This window comes from Canis aureus, chromosome 8 (genome assembly GCF_053574225.1).
Source record: "Canis aureus isolate CA01 chromosome 8, VMU_Caureus_v.1.0, whole genome shotgun sequence".
In the NCBI taxonomy this organism is placed as follows: domain Eukaryota; kingdom Metazoa; phylum Chordata; class Mammalia; order Carnivora; family Canidae; genus Canis; species Canis aureus.
This window is the reverse complement of record NC_135618.1, coordinates 14,218,775-14,233,111: the sequence shown is the minus strand read 5'-3', so window position 1 is coordinate 14,233,111 and position 14,337 is coordinate 14,218,775. Positions and strand designations below refer to the sequence as shown.

The 14,337-nt window shown below is 35.9% G+C and overlaps 1 protein-coding gene across 6 annotated transcripts in view; it reads right to left on the bottom strand.

The window, feature by feature from the left end:
* The window catches only part of SPATA1 (spermatogenesis associated 1), a 53,703-nt gene that overhangs the window by 33,431 nt on the left and 5,935 nt on the right, over window positions 1-14,337 (bottom strand). For all 6 annotated transcript variants that reach the window (XR_013384213.1, XR_013384217.1, XR_013384216.1 and 3 more), the window contains one exon: window positions 10,092-10,254. Coding sequence is in view for 1 of the 6 variants with exons in the window: in XM_077905229.1 (XP_077761355.1) it covers window positions 10,092-10,127 (36 nt within the window). In the remaining 5 variants the exon portion in view is untranslated. The remainder of the gene's footprint in view (window positions 1-10,091; window positions 10,255-14,337) is intronic.

Sequence of the window (14,337 nt, the reverse complement as noted above, 5' to 3'; positions counted from 1 at the left end):
TGGAAGTCAAAGTTGTATAAATTCCATAGTTGAATGAGTAGGCAATACAGAGAAAATATAGTTAATAAAACATTTCTTGGCCTTTGAAGCATTTTGTGATGTAAAATAATTTATAGTGAATTTGTGTTTATTCATTCCCTTAACAAATATTTATTAAATGAGTACCATGTTCCAGCACTGGTCTAAGCATTAGGAATACGCAGTCAATAAGACAAAAATCTTTGACTATGTATATAGCTTTACATTCTAATGAGGTATAAGGACAAGAAGGGTGAGGCAAGTGAAGCACTCACCTCAGGTACAAAATTTAAGGCTGTACCAAAACCTCAGTAATAAAGATAAATAACATTTAATAAAACCAAATTACTCAATGCAAAAACTTTCATGATAAACAAAGTGTCAAAAATTTAAATAGAGAATTTAATACTATTAGAGCCGGAGATGTGAACCTCATTACATGTTTTTAAAAAGAGAAATATATTACTTAATGGTCAACTTTTTCCAGAATAACCAAATAGTTGAAAAAAATACTGAAAAATTTAAAAGTATATATTAACACAATATTACTTTGAGCTCAAATATTCTATTTATATTGAAACATGAATTTATTATAATTTTACTTTCTTGGCTTTCATGAAAGCAAGCTCATCAGTAATATTTTTATCAAAACTATTAACCATTTAGAAATACACTAAAAGGTATATTTATGGACACATATTTTTTGCCTTTTGCCTCAGGCTCCAAAATGGCTATGCATAGGACCATTAGATTCTATTTCTATATAAAATGCTATTATGGATTTTTTGCATCAGTTTTTATTTTTTTTTCTAATACTTTATTTATTTATTCATGAGAGACACACAGAGAGAAGTAGAGACATAAGCAGAGGGAGAAGGAGGCTCCCTGCGGGGAGCCCAATATGGGACTCTCTCCTAGGACCCCGGGATCATGACCTGAGCATACATTCAACCACTGAGCCACCCAGGTGCCCCGCATCAGTTTTTCATTTAAAAAATCTCATATTGGGGATCCCTGGGTGGCGCAGCAGTTTGGCGCCTGCCTTTGGCCCAGGGCGCGATCCTGGAGACCCGGGATCAAATCCCACATCAGGCTCCCGGTGCATGGAGCCTGCTTCTCCCTCTGCCTGTGTCTCTGCCTCTCTCTCTCTCTCTGTGACTATCATAAATAAATTAAAAAAAAAATTAAAAAAAAAATCTCATATTGTATTATTTATCTTACTTATGGAAGTTTTTTTATGTGTGCCCCTTAAATTTTGCACCCAAGGAAAGTTACTCACTCATTTGCCTCAGACTAGTCCCAGGCCTGTGAGGAATATAAACAATCAGCAATAAATATAAAACACTGATAACTTATACAGTACATTAGAAAGTGGCAAGTACTGAGAAAAAGAATAAGTAGAGCAGGGTAAGGAAAATTGGGAAAATAAAAGGGGAAGTAGGTTTCAGTTTTAAATAGTCTAGATAGGTCTTATGAAAAAAGGGGAAAATTGGGAAAATAAAAGGGGAAGTAGGTTTCAGTTTTAAATAGTCTAGATAGGTCTTATGAAAAAGGTCTTATGCAGGTGAAGAAACAATTTTCCAAGTGATGATATAGAGGGAACGAATTCCAAGAAGAGCTAAAGCACGGGTCTTTTTAAAATATATATATATTTTTTATGTATTTGAGAGGGAGAGAGAGAGAGAGCGCACATGTTGGGGGGGGGTGGTTGCTGGTAGAGGGAGAAGCAGATTCCTGCTGAGCAGGGAGCCTGTTCTGGTGGGGCTCAATCCCAGGACCTTGAGATTGTGACCTGAGCAGAAGGCAGATGCTTAACTGACTGAGCCACCCCCAGGCACCTCTAAAGCAAAGGTCTTAAGGTGAGAGAGTGCTAGTATGACTGAAGCAGAGAGATCAGCAAGAGATAAAAATGAAAAGGACAAGGAACAAATTAAATAGGTTTTTCCAGGCCATTATAAGGTCTTCATCTTACAAAATGGGAAATCAATATAGGATTTTAACAAAAGGACAACATCTGACATTCATATTATATTTTTGTTATTTTATTTTATTTTTTTTTAATTTTTATTTATTTATGATAGTCACAGAGAGAGAGAGAGAGAGAGAGAGAGGCAGAGACACAGGCAGAGGGAGAAGCAGGCTCCATGCACCGGGAGCCCGACATGGGACTCGATCCCGGGTCTCCAGGATTGCGCCCTGGGCCAAAGGCAGGCGCCAAACCGCTGCGCCACCCAGGGATCCCCCTATTTTTGTTATTTTATTATGAAAAATTCTCAACATACATACAAATAAAAAGAATAATACTATGAATACTCAAGTACCTACTATGTAGATTCAAAAGTTAACATCATACTATTTACTTCTCACCCTCTCTCTTCTTAAAGGCAGATTGCCACATGCAATTACTTATTTGGATGTGCCTTAAGTCTTGGAAGCTTGACTACCCTACCTTCACCTACAGTTGGACCCTGAGAGCTTGTTTGGAGGTTCTCGCAGAGAAGCGCAGCCTCATATGCCCTTGACTGAAGAATGGTCCTCCTCTATTGGGGAAGGACTTCCCTTTCAATCCAGCATGCAACTTTAGGAGGTATCTACATGGAGCTGTGAGGGAGGGAGAGGAGACCTGCCTAGCCAGTCAGATCAGTCAAATCAACCCTGGCAATCAATGGACATCCGCACAATCAGATGCAATCAGATCATCCGCACAATCTTCTATCCCTTTATTGATATATCAAAGTAAATCAGACATTGTGAAAATATACTCCTAAATACTACAAATAAGGATTTCTCTAACATAATCATAGTACCATTTTCACATTTAAGAAAATTAACAATCCTGTAATGTAAAATAATATCCATTCCATATTCAAATTTCCTTAATTATCCATTTGTCCTCAGAATTTTTTTCAATCTAGAATCAAGGAGAACACATTGCACTTGGTTTGTCATAACCTTAAAAATCTGAATCTGCAAGTTTTCCAGATTGGTCCCCCACCCCCCTTCATGGCATTAACTTTTTAAAGGGACTGGGCCAGTTGTTTTAAAAAAATGTTTTGCATTCTAAATTTACCTTAGTATCTCCTTAAGATGTCATTTAACTTAATGACAATCTTTTTTTTTTAGCATAGCACAGTTTCCTTTTTAAAATCATTTTCTAATCATGAAAAACTTATTCTTTAATCCTCATCCCTTATTTTCCTCATTCCCCCAACCCACCTCCCCATCAGTTTGTTTTCTATAGTTAAGAGTCATGTTTGTCTGCCCTCCCTTTTTTTTTTTTTTGCTCATTTACTTTGTTTCTTAAATTCCATATTTGAGTAGGATCACATACTATTTGTCTTTCTCTTATTTCGCTGAGCATTATACTCTCTAGTTCTATCCATGTTGTTGCAAGTGGCAAGATTTCATTCTTTTTTATGGCTGAATAATATTCCATGATATATAGACTTCTTTATCCAGTCACCTACCAATGGACACTTCAGCTGCATGTAGTTTGGCTATTGTAAATAATGCTGTAAAAAAACAGAGGTGCATATATCCCTTTGAATTAGTGTTTTTGTATTCTTTGGTGTAAATACTCTGTAGTGTGATTACTAGATTGAAAGGTAATTCTATTTTTAACTTTTTGACAAATCTCCATACTGTTTTTCATGGTGGCTGCACCAATTTGCAGTCCCAATAGTGCAAGAAGATTCGTTTTTCTCCACATCCTCCAACACTCTTTTCTTTTATTTTTGACTTTAGCTATTCTGGCAGGCATGAGGTAATATCTCTTTGTGGTTTTGATTTGCATTTCCTTGATGATGAGTGATGTTGAGCATCCTTTCATGTGTCTGTTAGCCATCCGGATGTCTTCTTTGGAGAGATGTCTGTTCGTATCTGCTGCCCACTTATTAGATTATTTTTTGGATGAGTTGCATCAATTTTTAAAAATACTTTGGATGTCATCTGCAAATATCTTCTCCCTTTTACTTTATTTCCTTCACAGTGCAGAAGCTTTTTATTTTTATGTAGTCCTAATAGTTTATTTTTGCTTTTATTTTCTTTGCCTCAGGAGACATACATAGAAAAATGTTGCCATGACTGATGTCAGAGAAATACTCTCTTCTAGGATTTCATGGTTTCAGGTCTTGCATTTAGGTTTTTAATCCATTTTATTTCTGTGTATGGTGAAAGAAAGTGGCCTCGTTTCATTCTTTTGCATGTGGCTGTCCAGTTTTCCCAACACCATTTGTTGAAGAAACTGTCTTTTTCCCCATTTTATATTCATTTCTTCTTTGTTGAAGATTAATTGACCATATAATTATGGGTTTATTTCTGAGTTTTCTGTTCTAGTCCACTGATCTATGTATCTATTTTTATCTCAGTATGACACTGTTTTAATTGCTACTGCTTTGTCATATGACTTGAAATCTGGAATTGTGATTCCTCCAGTGTTTTGTTTTCCCAGATTGCTTTGGCTTCACGGTCTTTCGTGGTTCCATACAAATTTTAGGATTGTTTTAGTTCTGTGAAAAATTCTGTTAGTATTTCGATGGGGATTACATTAAATCTGTAGATTGCTTTGGGTAGTATAAACATTTTAACAATATTTGCTCTTTAACCCATGAGCATGGAATGGCTTTGCATTGTCTTGAATTTCTTCCATCAGTGTTTTATGGTTTCCAAAATACAGGTCTTTCATAAGTTTATTCCTAGATTTTTTATTGGTTTTGGTGCAATTGTAAATGGGATTATTTTCTTAATTTCACTTTCTGCTGCTTCATTATTAGTGTATAAGAATGCAACAGAATTTTTTTAAAGATCTTATTTATTCATGAGAGGCACAGAGAGAGAGAGAAAGAGAGAGAGAGAGAGAGAGAGGCAGAGACATAGGCAGAGGTAGAAGCAGGCTCCCTGCGGGAAACCTGATGTGGGATTCGATCTCAAGACCCTGGGATCACACCCTGAGCCAAAGGCAGATGTTCAACCACTGAGCCACCCAGGCATCCCAGGAATGCAACACATTTCTATACATTACTTTTGTATCCTGTGACTTTACTGAATTCATTTATGAGTTCTAGTAGTCTTCTGGTGGAGTCTTTAGGGTTTTCTATATATAGTATGTCATCTGCAAACAGTGAAAATTTTACTCTTCCTTCCTTCCACCAATTTGGATGCCTTTTATTTCTTTATGTTGTCTAATTACTGTGGCTAGGACTTCTAGTACTATGCTGAATAAAAGTGGTTAAGAGTGGACTTCCTTATCTTATTCCTGACCCTGGGGGAAAAGCTCTCAGGTTTTCACCATTGAGTATCACGTTCGTTAGGAGTTCTTCATATAAGGCCTCTATTCTATTGACGTATGTTCCCTCTAGATTTACTTTGCAGAGGTTTTATCATGAATGGATGTTCCACTTTATCAAATGCTTTTTCTGCATCTATTGAAACGGTTTTTATCCTTTTATTGATGTGACATATCACGTTTATTGTTTCATGAATACTGAATTATCCTTGCATCCCAGGAACAAATCCCACTTGATTGTGGTGTATGAATTTCTAAATGTATTGTTGGATTTGGTTTGCTAATATTTTGTTGATTTTTTTGCTTCTATATTCATGAGAGATATAGGCCTGTAGTTCTTTTTTGGAGTGTCTTTATCTGGTTTTGGTATCATGTTGATACTGGCTTCATAGAATGGATTTGGAAGTTTTCCTTCCTCTTGTATTTTTTTGGAATAGTTTGAGAATAGGTAATAACTCTTTAAATGTTTGGTAGAATTTGCCTGTGAAGCCATCTTGTCCTGAATTTTTGTTTTTTTGGGAGGCTTTTTTGACTACTGATTTAATTTCATTGATAGTAATTGGTCTAGTCAAATTTTCTATTTCTTCATGCTTTAGCTTGGTAGATTGTTTGTTTCTAGGAATTTATCCATATTTTTTAAGTTTTCCAATTTGTTGGCATATAGGTTTTCATAATATTCTGTTACAATTGTCTGTATTTCTTTTTCATTAGTGATTTTATTTGGGTCTTCTCTCTTTTTTAATGAGTCTTGCTAGAGATTTATTGACTTTGTTGATTTTTTTTCAAAGAAACAGTTTCTGATTTCTCAATCTACTGTTTTAACTATTTAATTCTATTTGGATCTTTACTATTTCCTTTCTTTGCTGGGTTGGAGTTTTTTCTTTTTCTAGCCCCTTTAGGTGTAAGGTTAGATTGAGATTTTTCTTGCTTAAGGTAGGCCTGTATTACTATAAACTTCCCTCTTACGACCGCTTTTGCTGTAGCTGAAAGATTTCAGACCTTTGTTCATTTTGTTTCTATGTAATCTTTTTATTTCTTCTCTTCTTCTGAGAATGGTTACTTTCCATCACTTGTCTTCCAGGTAATTAATTTCTTCCTTTGCTTCATCTGGCCTGGTATTTATTTCATTAAATGTATTTTAAATTTTATTTACTGTAAATAAATAATTGTTTATTTATTTGGTTCTTTGATTGGTTCTTTTTTTAAAAAATCTCTTTGTTAAGGGTCTCACTGATGTCCTCCACTCTTTTCTCAAGTCCAGGGAGTATGTTTATGATCATTACTTTAAATTTTCTATCAGGCATATTACTTATATGTTTCCCTTTGGTCTCTTACAGTGGTTTGGTCCCGTTCTTTTATTTGGGAGGGATTTCTCTGTCTAATTTTGTCTGTCTGTTTCTGTTCCTCTGTGTTAGAAAAGGCAGCTACTTCTCTTGCTCTTAACAATAATAGCCTTATGAAAAAGAGGTCTTACAGTGCCCTTCAGGACAGCGTCCCCTGTTCCTCAGGGCCTGGTGCTCCAAGAAGTGTCTCCTATGTGTGTTGCATGTGCTCTGCTATTGAGTCCTGGCTTCTTTTTCCTTCTGTTCTGTTGTCTACAGAGGCTCTCTTTGCCTATTGTATCATTTTTGTCCCCAGCAGGAGTGGGGTACGTTTATTTTTTTTATTTTTTATTTTTTATTTTTTTTATTATTATTATTATTTTTTTTAAAGTACAGAATTTTTTTTTTTGAATTTTTATTTATTTATGATAGTCACACACAGAGAGAGAGAGAGAGAGAGAGAGAGGCAGAGACACAGGCAGAGGGAGGAGCAGGCTCCATGCACCGGGAGCCCGACGTGGGATTCGATCCCGGGTCTCCAGGATCGCGCCCTGGGCCAAAGGCAGGCGCCAAACCGCTGCGCCACCCAGGGATCCCCGTTTATTTTTTTTTAAAGATTTTATTTTATTATTTATTCATGAGAGACGGGGGGGGGGAGAGAGAGAGAGACAGGTAGAGGGAGAAGCAGGCTCCATCCAGGGAGCCTGATGCGGGACTCAATCCCAGGACTCCAGGATCATGCCTGGGCTGAAGGTAGGCACTAAACCGGTGAGCCATCCAGTGATCCCTGAGTGGGGTACATTTAAAGAAAGTGTGTGGCCATCAGCTTGTAAAACAAGACCTACCCCTAGTACTGTCAAAAGTGAGGTCCTGCAGAATGCATGGATCAGCAGATTTGGTGTTGGCAGGGTTTGCACCAGTCTTCTAGGGAAGGAACCTGTAGCATCAGGACTGAGGCGAGCTGGACTGGGAAGGGCTGATCTGCCAAAGGATGAGGGGGCAGGGCTTGGTGCAAGCACGTTAGGTAACAACTGTAGGCACCACATGGGTTCCTAGAAGTGGCCAGTATTTATTCTGGGGCATGGGAGACGGAAATGGCACCTACTAGCTACTTTGTTCCTGGAGGGTTCTCCTAGTGATCGCTGTGTCTCTGGGTTATGCTCTTAGATGAGCAAATCACTCTTCCTCTCATCTACCCCCAGCATTTTTCAAACCGCTGGTTCTACCTTGTATCTGCGTGGGCTATTTTGTGAGCTCTTTATGGGCAGGGACTCTACTTTCTTTCTTTCTTTTTTTTTTAATTTTTTATTTATTTATGATAGTCACAGAGGGAGGGCGGGGGGCAGAGACACAGGCAGAGGGAGAAGCAGGCTCCATGCACCGGGAGCCCGACGTGGGATTCGATCCCGGGTCTCCAGGATCGCGCCCCAGGCCAAAGGCAGGTACCAAACCGCTGTGCCACCCAGGGATCCCAGGGACTCTACTTTCTACCACCCTCTGTGCTTTCCTAAAGCAGAGTCCTCTGATTTTTAAAGTTCTAGGCTTTAAGTCCTGTTGGTTTAAGAACTCAAGAAATTCAGCCCCTTGCATTTATAAAGGCAAATATTACAGGCATTCGTCCTCTCTGTTTGTGGGCTCCCCAGTGTGAAAATCTATTTTCCATCCTTCTCCACACCACTGGTTCTCTGCCCACTGAAGGCCCCAAGATGATCATGGTCCATTTTGCTCTCAGATCATGTCTTTGCCCTTCCTAACTCCTTCAATGTGGCCTCTTCCCTATCTTTAGTTACAGAGATTATCTGCCAGTCTTTTTCAGTAATTTTCTGGGTTATTTATACTGAGATGAATGTTACCCTAGCTGTATCCATGGAATGAGGTGAGCTTAGGGTCTTCCTATTCCATCTTCCCAGCCAACCTCATTTCACAAGCATTCTTGAAATGAAGACCTCTATCGCTTGTAAAGAGTTAACTGTGTGGCCTTCAATTGATACAAATTAGTCACCTGGGGGCAAGAATACTTTATAAATGGTGCCCTGTATTTCATATTCCTTCACATTAGTATACATATAATGCTCTACTTGAAAATTCTGCTATATTTAATAACTATTAAAGGGATAATAGAAACAGGTTCTAAGGGACAAGAAAACGGTAACTGTTATGAAGCTATGTAAATAATTAAAGTGTGAGATAATGGTAGCTCAGTAGAGATGATGGAAAGTGGTCAGATTTTTTATATAATTTGAAGTTAAAGTCAGGACATTAGAAGTGAAGTTTGAGAAAGAAGTACGACTCCAAGGCATTTGTTCTTAGATCCTCAAAGGATGGATTTGTTATCACCTGAGACAGAAAAAGTCACAGATAGAAAATGTTTAGGGGAAGGGGAAAAGATCCACAGTTCAGTTTGAGACATGCTATTTCTAAGATGTCTACTGGCCATCCAAGTGGAGATATCAAGAAAGCAGTTGAAAATATGAATCTGCAGTTTAGGAAAGAGGACTAGATTAGGGATATAAATTTGGGAATCCTTATCATAAAGTTGGTATTTAAAGCCATTATACTGAGATCATCAAGGAATGAATGCAGATAGAGAAGAGAACAAAGAGCTGGCCCCTGAAATTCTCCAATATTAAGAGATCAAGAAGAAGAAAACCTAGCAAAAAAGACTGAAAATGAACAAGGAAAGTAGGAGGAAAGCCAAGATTGTGTATGCTAAAAGTCAAATGAAGTAATTATGCCAAAGAAGAGTCATCAATAGTGTCAACTGTTTTGCAGATAGACCAGAATATGTGGGATAAGAATTAAACAACATATTTAGTAATGTAGAGATGAATTTAACAAGAGCAGTTTTGATGCTGCAGTGGAGTGAAAATGATTATAGCTGGTTTAAAGAGAAAATGGAGAGAAGGTACTGAGGGTATGAAATAGTTCTCTAGAATAGTAGAAAAGTGAGTAAGCGGAAAGTTGTCTGACTGCCTACCAGCAAAAGGTTCTAGTTGAGATTCATGGTCATGAATTTAAAGTGAGAACAGTCTTCATGTTGTTGGTTTTTTTTTTCTTTTTTTCAGCCATGTTCCATTGTAGGCATAGGTATAGCATTGGTGAAGAATCCGATAAACCAGGGGTTTTGTTTTGCCAAGCAATACGATGAAATGAGAGAGGAACAAAAAGTCAAAAGTGTGAGCAAAACAGTAATCAAGAGTGCTTTGTGGTATTTACGCTGTAGGGCATGACAAGGTGAAGAATTAAAAAAAAAAGTGATAGGATCAATGCACTGGGGATTCCAGTATAATCAGAGTACTTAGAGGAAATGAGCCAGAGATAAAAGAATTGTAATAAAATAACTATAATCAGACAACCAGATACACAGTGGAGTACTCTATATAATCCATATTTTTTCTTTCTTGAAACTTATCAGAAGCAATGTTAAACAAATCTTTCTTATATTTTAGTTTAAAAGATTTTCTTACCTCTGATGAGGAAGGTCGGCTTGGACTGAGGGACATATTCACCAATGTCTGAATGGGGCGATCATCAGTTGGAATTTTGTGGGGTTTTTTTATCTTTCTTCATCTAAGTTGTATTTATAAAGTTATAATCGATTTTTTACTTTATATAGCATTCCACTCATTTCTGGGTGAAAAGAAAAACACAAAAAGCTTTAAAATAGACCAAAAAATGAAAACTTAGGAATGTATACACTCATATTATAGTAATTCAAAAAGATACCTAACTAGTAAGTAGGACTGATGATTGCAATGAAAAGGACATATATCCTATATAATTAAATACAGTGCTAATTATGATAGACTTGTAATCAGGGCATACTTTAGTATTCTAAACAATTTTCTCAAGGTTGAAAATTAAAGTTAAATATATATATATGGTATTTTACATAAAGTAGAACTATGTTTCTGGAAGTGAAAGGATTGAATTTGTACAAATGGCTGTATAATGATGGAAATCGTTTTACATATACTTCTTCCTGGGCTTAGGTACCTCAACAGTAAATGTGAACAATTATCCCAGATGAAAATGCCAGTCTTTAAGTATTTTAAGCTATGTTTATATGTTGCTTCCTGTATTTTTCTCAAAAGATTTAGGACAATTTACAAGAATACATAGAAAATTTTAAGTTATTTAAATATATAATAAAAATTTTAAAATAAGGTAGCTGAATTACTGTAAAATAGAATTATCAAAGTAAGACAATCCTTAAGGATACAAAAAAAAATATATCAATACCACAACAGAACGCTTTCCAAGATTTCAAAGCATTATTCCATCTTGATTTATGTTAAATTAGTGAACAAATCAAACAAAATGTAAAATTTCTGAGATTTGGTACTGGTTACAGTTTTATGAAATCACACCAGAGTTCACTAATTGTTCTAATGGTATAAAAATTTAAAAATTATATCCTGGGACAAAAAAATTTTAATTTCTATTATTTTTTTAGAGAGTACAAGTCAGGAGAGGCAGAGAAGGAGGAGAGAGAATCTTAAGCATGATTCGCCACATGGCTTGGAGTGCAACATGGGGATCAATCTCATGACCATGAAAGCATGACCTAAAAAAAAAAAAAAAAAAAAAAAAGAAAGCATGACCTGAGCCAAAATCAAGAGTCAGACACGAAAAAAAAAAAAAAAAAAAAGAGTCAGACACGTAACTGATTGAGTCACCCAGGCATCCCATAACATCTTTTATATCAAGTTAGTTTCATATGTTACTTCTATGTAAATGTCTTACAATTTAAAAAATGTAATTTGTCATCTTAACACCTCAAACACTAAATTACAATATTTTTTAAAAAATCATTTAGTTACTTCCACTTCTATACCTATCCAAAGTCTTCCTGCCATTGTACTAATATTAGCCTATATTATGAACCCAAGTAAAACAGAACTCAGATACATACATGGTAACATCCTTATTACATAAGAATTAGTTCCAAAAAGCTGTAAGAATTACAGTATATGGGCACACAAATTGGGAAGCTGGGATTTTTAATTTCTGCAGATGCATTAAAAACATTTTCATTTACAACAAATTTTTAATTAAGCAAACTTAAGACATCAACCAAGCCCCGCTTTTTTTTTTTTAATTTTTATTTATTTATGATAGTCACACAGAGAGAGAGCGAGGCAGAGACATAGGCAGAGGGAGAAGCAGGCTCCATGCACCGGGAGCCCAACGTGGGATTCGATCCCAGGTCTCCAGGATAGTGCCCTGAGCCAAAGGCAGGCACCAAACCGCTGCACCACCCAGGGATCCCAGATCTAACTATTCTATAAAGAGAACCACCTATTTCTTGGTATTTTTTCAAAATGATTTTGGGACTGAGTAGAAGAACTAAAAAAAAAAACAAGCTTAAAAATGACCTGGTGCCGAGAACCCAAGGAACTGCCAGTTCATGCCTGCTTTAGCACTAGCTATCCCACCAGGGTGGCCCTGATGCAGAGTGCTATAAAACTCCCAGTTTGTTTCTCACTCCAGCTCCAGACAGCCAGTCAAAGCCACCAGGCACATGCAGTCTACACAAGGAAGGTTCTTATACAACACCATTCCTTCAAGGCTGGGTAAGGTTGCTGTTTCACAGCAACAAACACAGAATTGAAAGAAAACAAGGAGTCAGAGGAATATGGTCTAAATGAAAGGAATATTTGTCTAAATGAAGACAGTCAGAAAAAGAACTAAATAAAATGAAGATAAGCAATCTATCTGAGAGAGTTCAAGGTAATGGTCATAAGGATGCTCACTGGACCACAGATACAAATGGATATACCCAGTGAGAATTTCAAGAAAGAGATAAAGATATAAAAAAGGACCAACCAGAGTTGAAGAATACAATAACTGAAATGAAAAATACACTAGAGGAAAGCAATAGCAGATTAACGGATGCAGAAGAATGGATCAGTGATCTGGAAGACAGGGTAATGAAAAGTACCCATGCTGAACAGCAAAAAGAGAAAAGAATTTTTAAAATGAGGAAATCTTAAAGGAACTCTGAGACAATATCAGACTTACTAACATTTGCATTGTAGAAGTTCCAGAAGGAGGAAAGAAAAAGGGGCAGAAAACTTATTTGAATAAGTAATAGCTGAAAATTTCCTCAACCTAGGTAAGGAAGACATCTAGGTACAGGAAGCACAGAGAGAACTGCAAATAAGATAAACACAAAAAGGTCCACACCAAGCCTCATGATAGCTAAAATGTCAAAAACTAAAGACTGAGAGAATTTCAAAAGTAACAACATAAAAACAAGTAGTTACATACAAGGAAAATAAGGCTAAAGAATCACCTGATTTTTTTTAAGCAGTAACTTTGCAAGCCAGAAGAGAATGGCATGATACCTTCAAAATACTGAAAGGAAAAAAAAACTACAACCAAAGATATTGTATGAGCAAAGTTACCATTCACAATTGAAGGAAAGATAAAGAGTCTCCTAGACAAACAAAAGTTAAAGGAGTTCATTACCATTAGCCTGGCCTTACAAGAAGAGTGAAAGAGACTTCTTTAAATGGAAAAGGCCAGAACTAGAAAAACATTATGAAAAATAAATCATTTCACTGGTAAAAGCAAACATATAGTAAACGTAGTTGATCATTCACTTATAAACTATGACGAAGGTTCAACAAAAGTGATAAAATCAATTATATCTCAAAAAGTAGTTAAGGAATTCACAAAATAAAAAGATCTAAAATCTGATATCATATACAGAAAATTTGAAGGAGTAAAGAGTAAAAATATAATCCTTTTAGAATGTATTCAAACTTACATTTAGAATGTATTCAAAACCAAAAACCTGTAACTGATATACAAATATAAAGACAAAGGATAATAGTAAAGAAAGTCATAAACTGCAAGAGAAGAAAGCAAAAGAAAGGAATAGAGAACAATAAAAACAACCAGAAAACAATGAACAAAATTGAAGTATATACCTATTGATAATAACTTTAAATGTAAACGGACTATATGCTCCAAATGAAAGATATAGCATGACCAAATGGATTAAAAAAAAACAAGACCCATCTATAAGCTGCCTACAGGAAACTCACTTCAGACCTAAAGACATAAACAGACTACAAGTAAAGGAATAGAAAAATATATTCATGCAAGTGGAAGTGGAATAAAAAAGCTGGGGTAGCAATACTTAGACAAAACAAACTTTAAACAAAGCCTGTAAGAAAAGACGAAGAAGAGCATTATGTAATGATAAAGTGATCGATCCATGAAAAGGATATAATAATTGTAATATTTATGTACCAAGATAGGAGCACCTGAATATATAAAACAAAAATGAACAGACATAAAGGGAGAAATTGAAAGTAATACGATAATAATAAGGGGCTTTAACATCCCACTTATATCAATAGATAGATCATCCAGACAGAAAACCAACAAGGAAACTGGTTCTTAATGACATCAGACCAGATGAACTTAACAGATATATAGAACATTCTCTCCAAAAACAGTAGGATATACATTCTCTTCAAGTGCACATAGAACATTCTCTAAGATTGATCACATTAGGCCACAAAACAAATCTCAATAAATTTAAGACTAAAATAAAATCAAGCATCTTTTCCTATCACAATAGTATGAACCTAGAAATCAATTACAAGAAAAAAATTTAAAAACAGGAAAAAAATACAATCATGTGAAGATTTGAAAACATGTTACTAAACAACCAGTAAGTCAATAAGGAAATCAAAT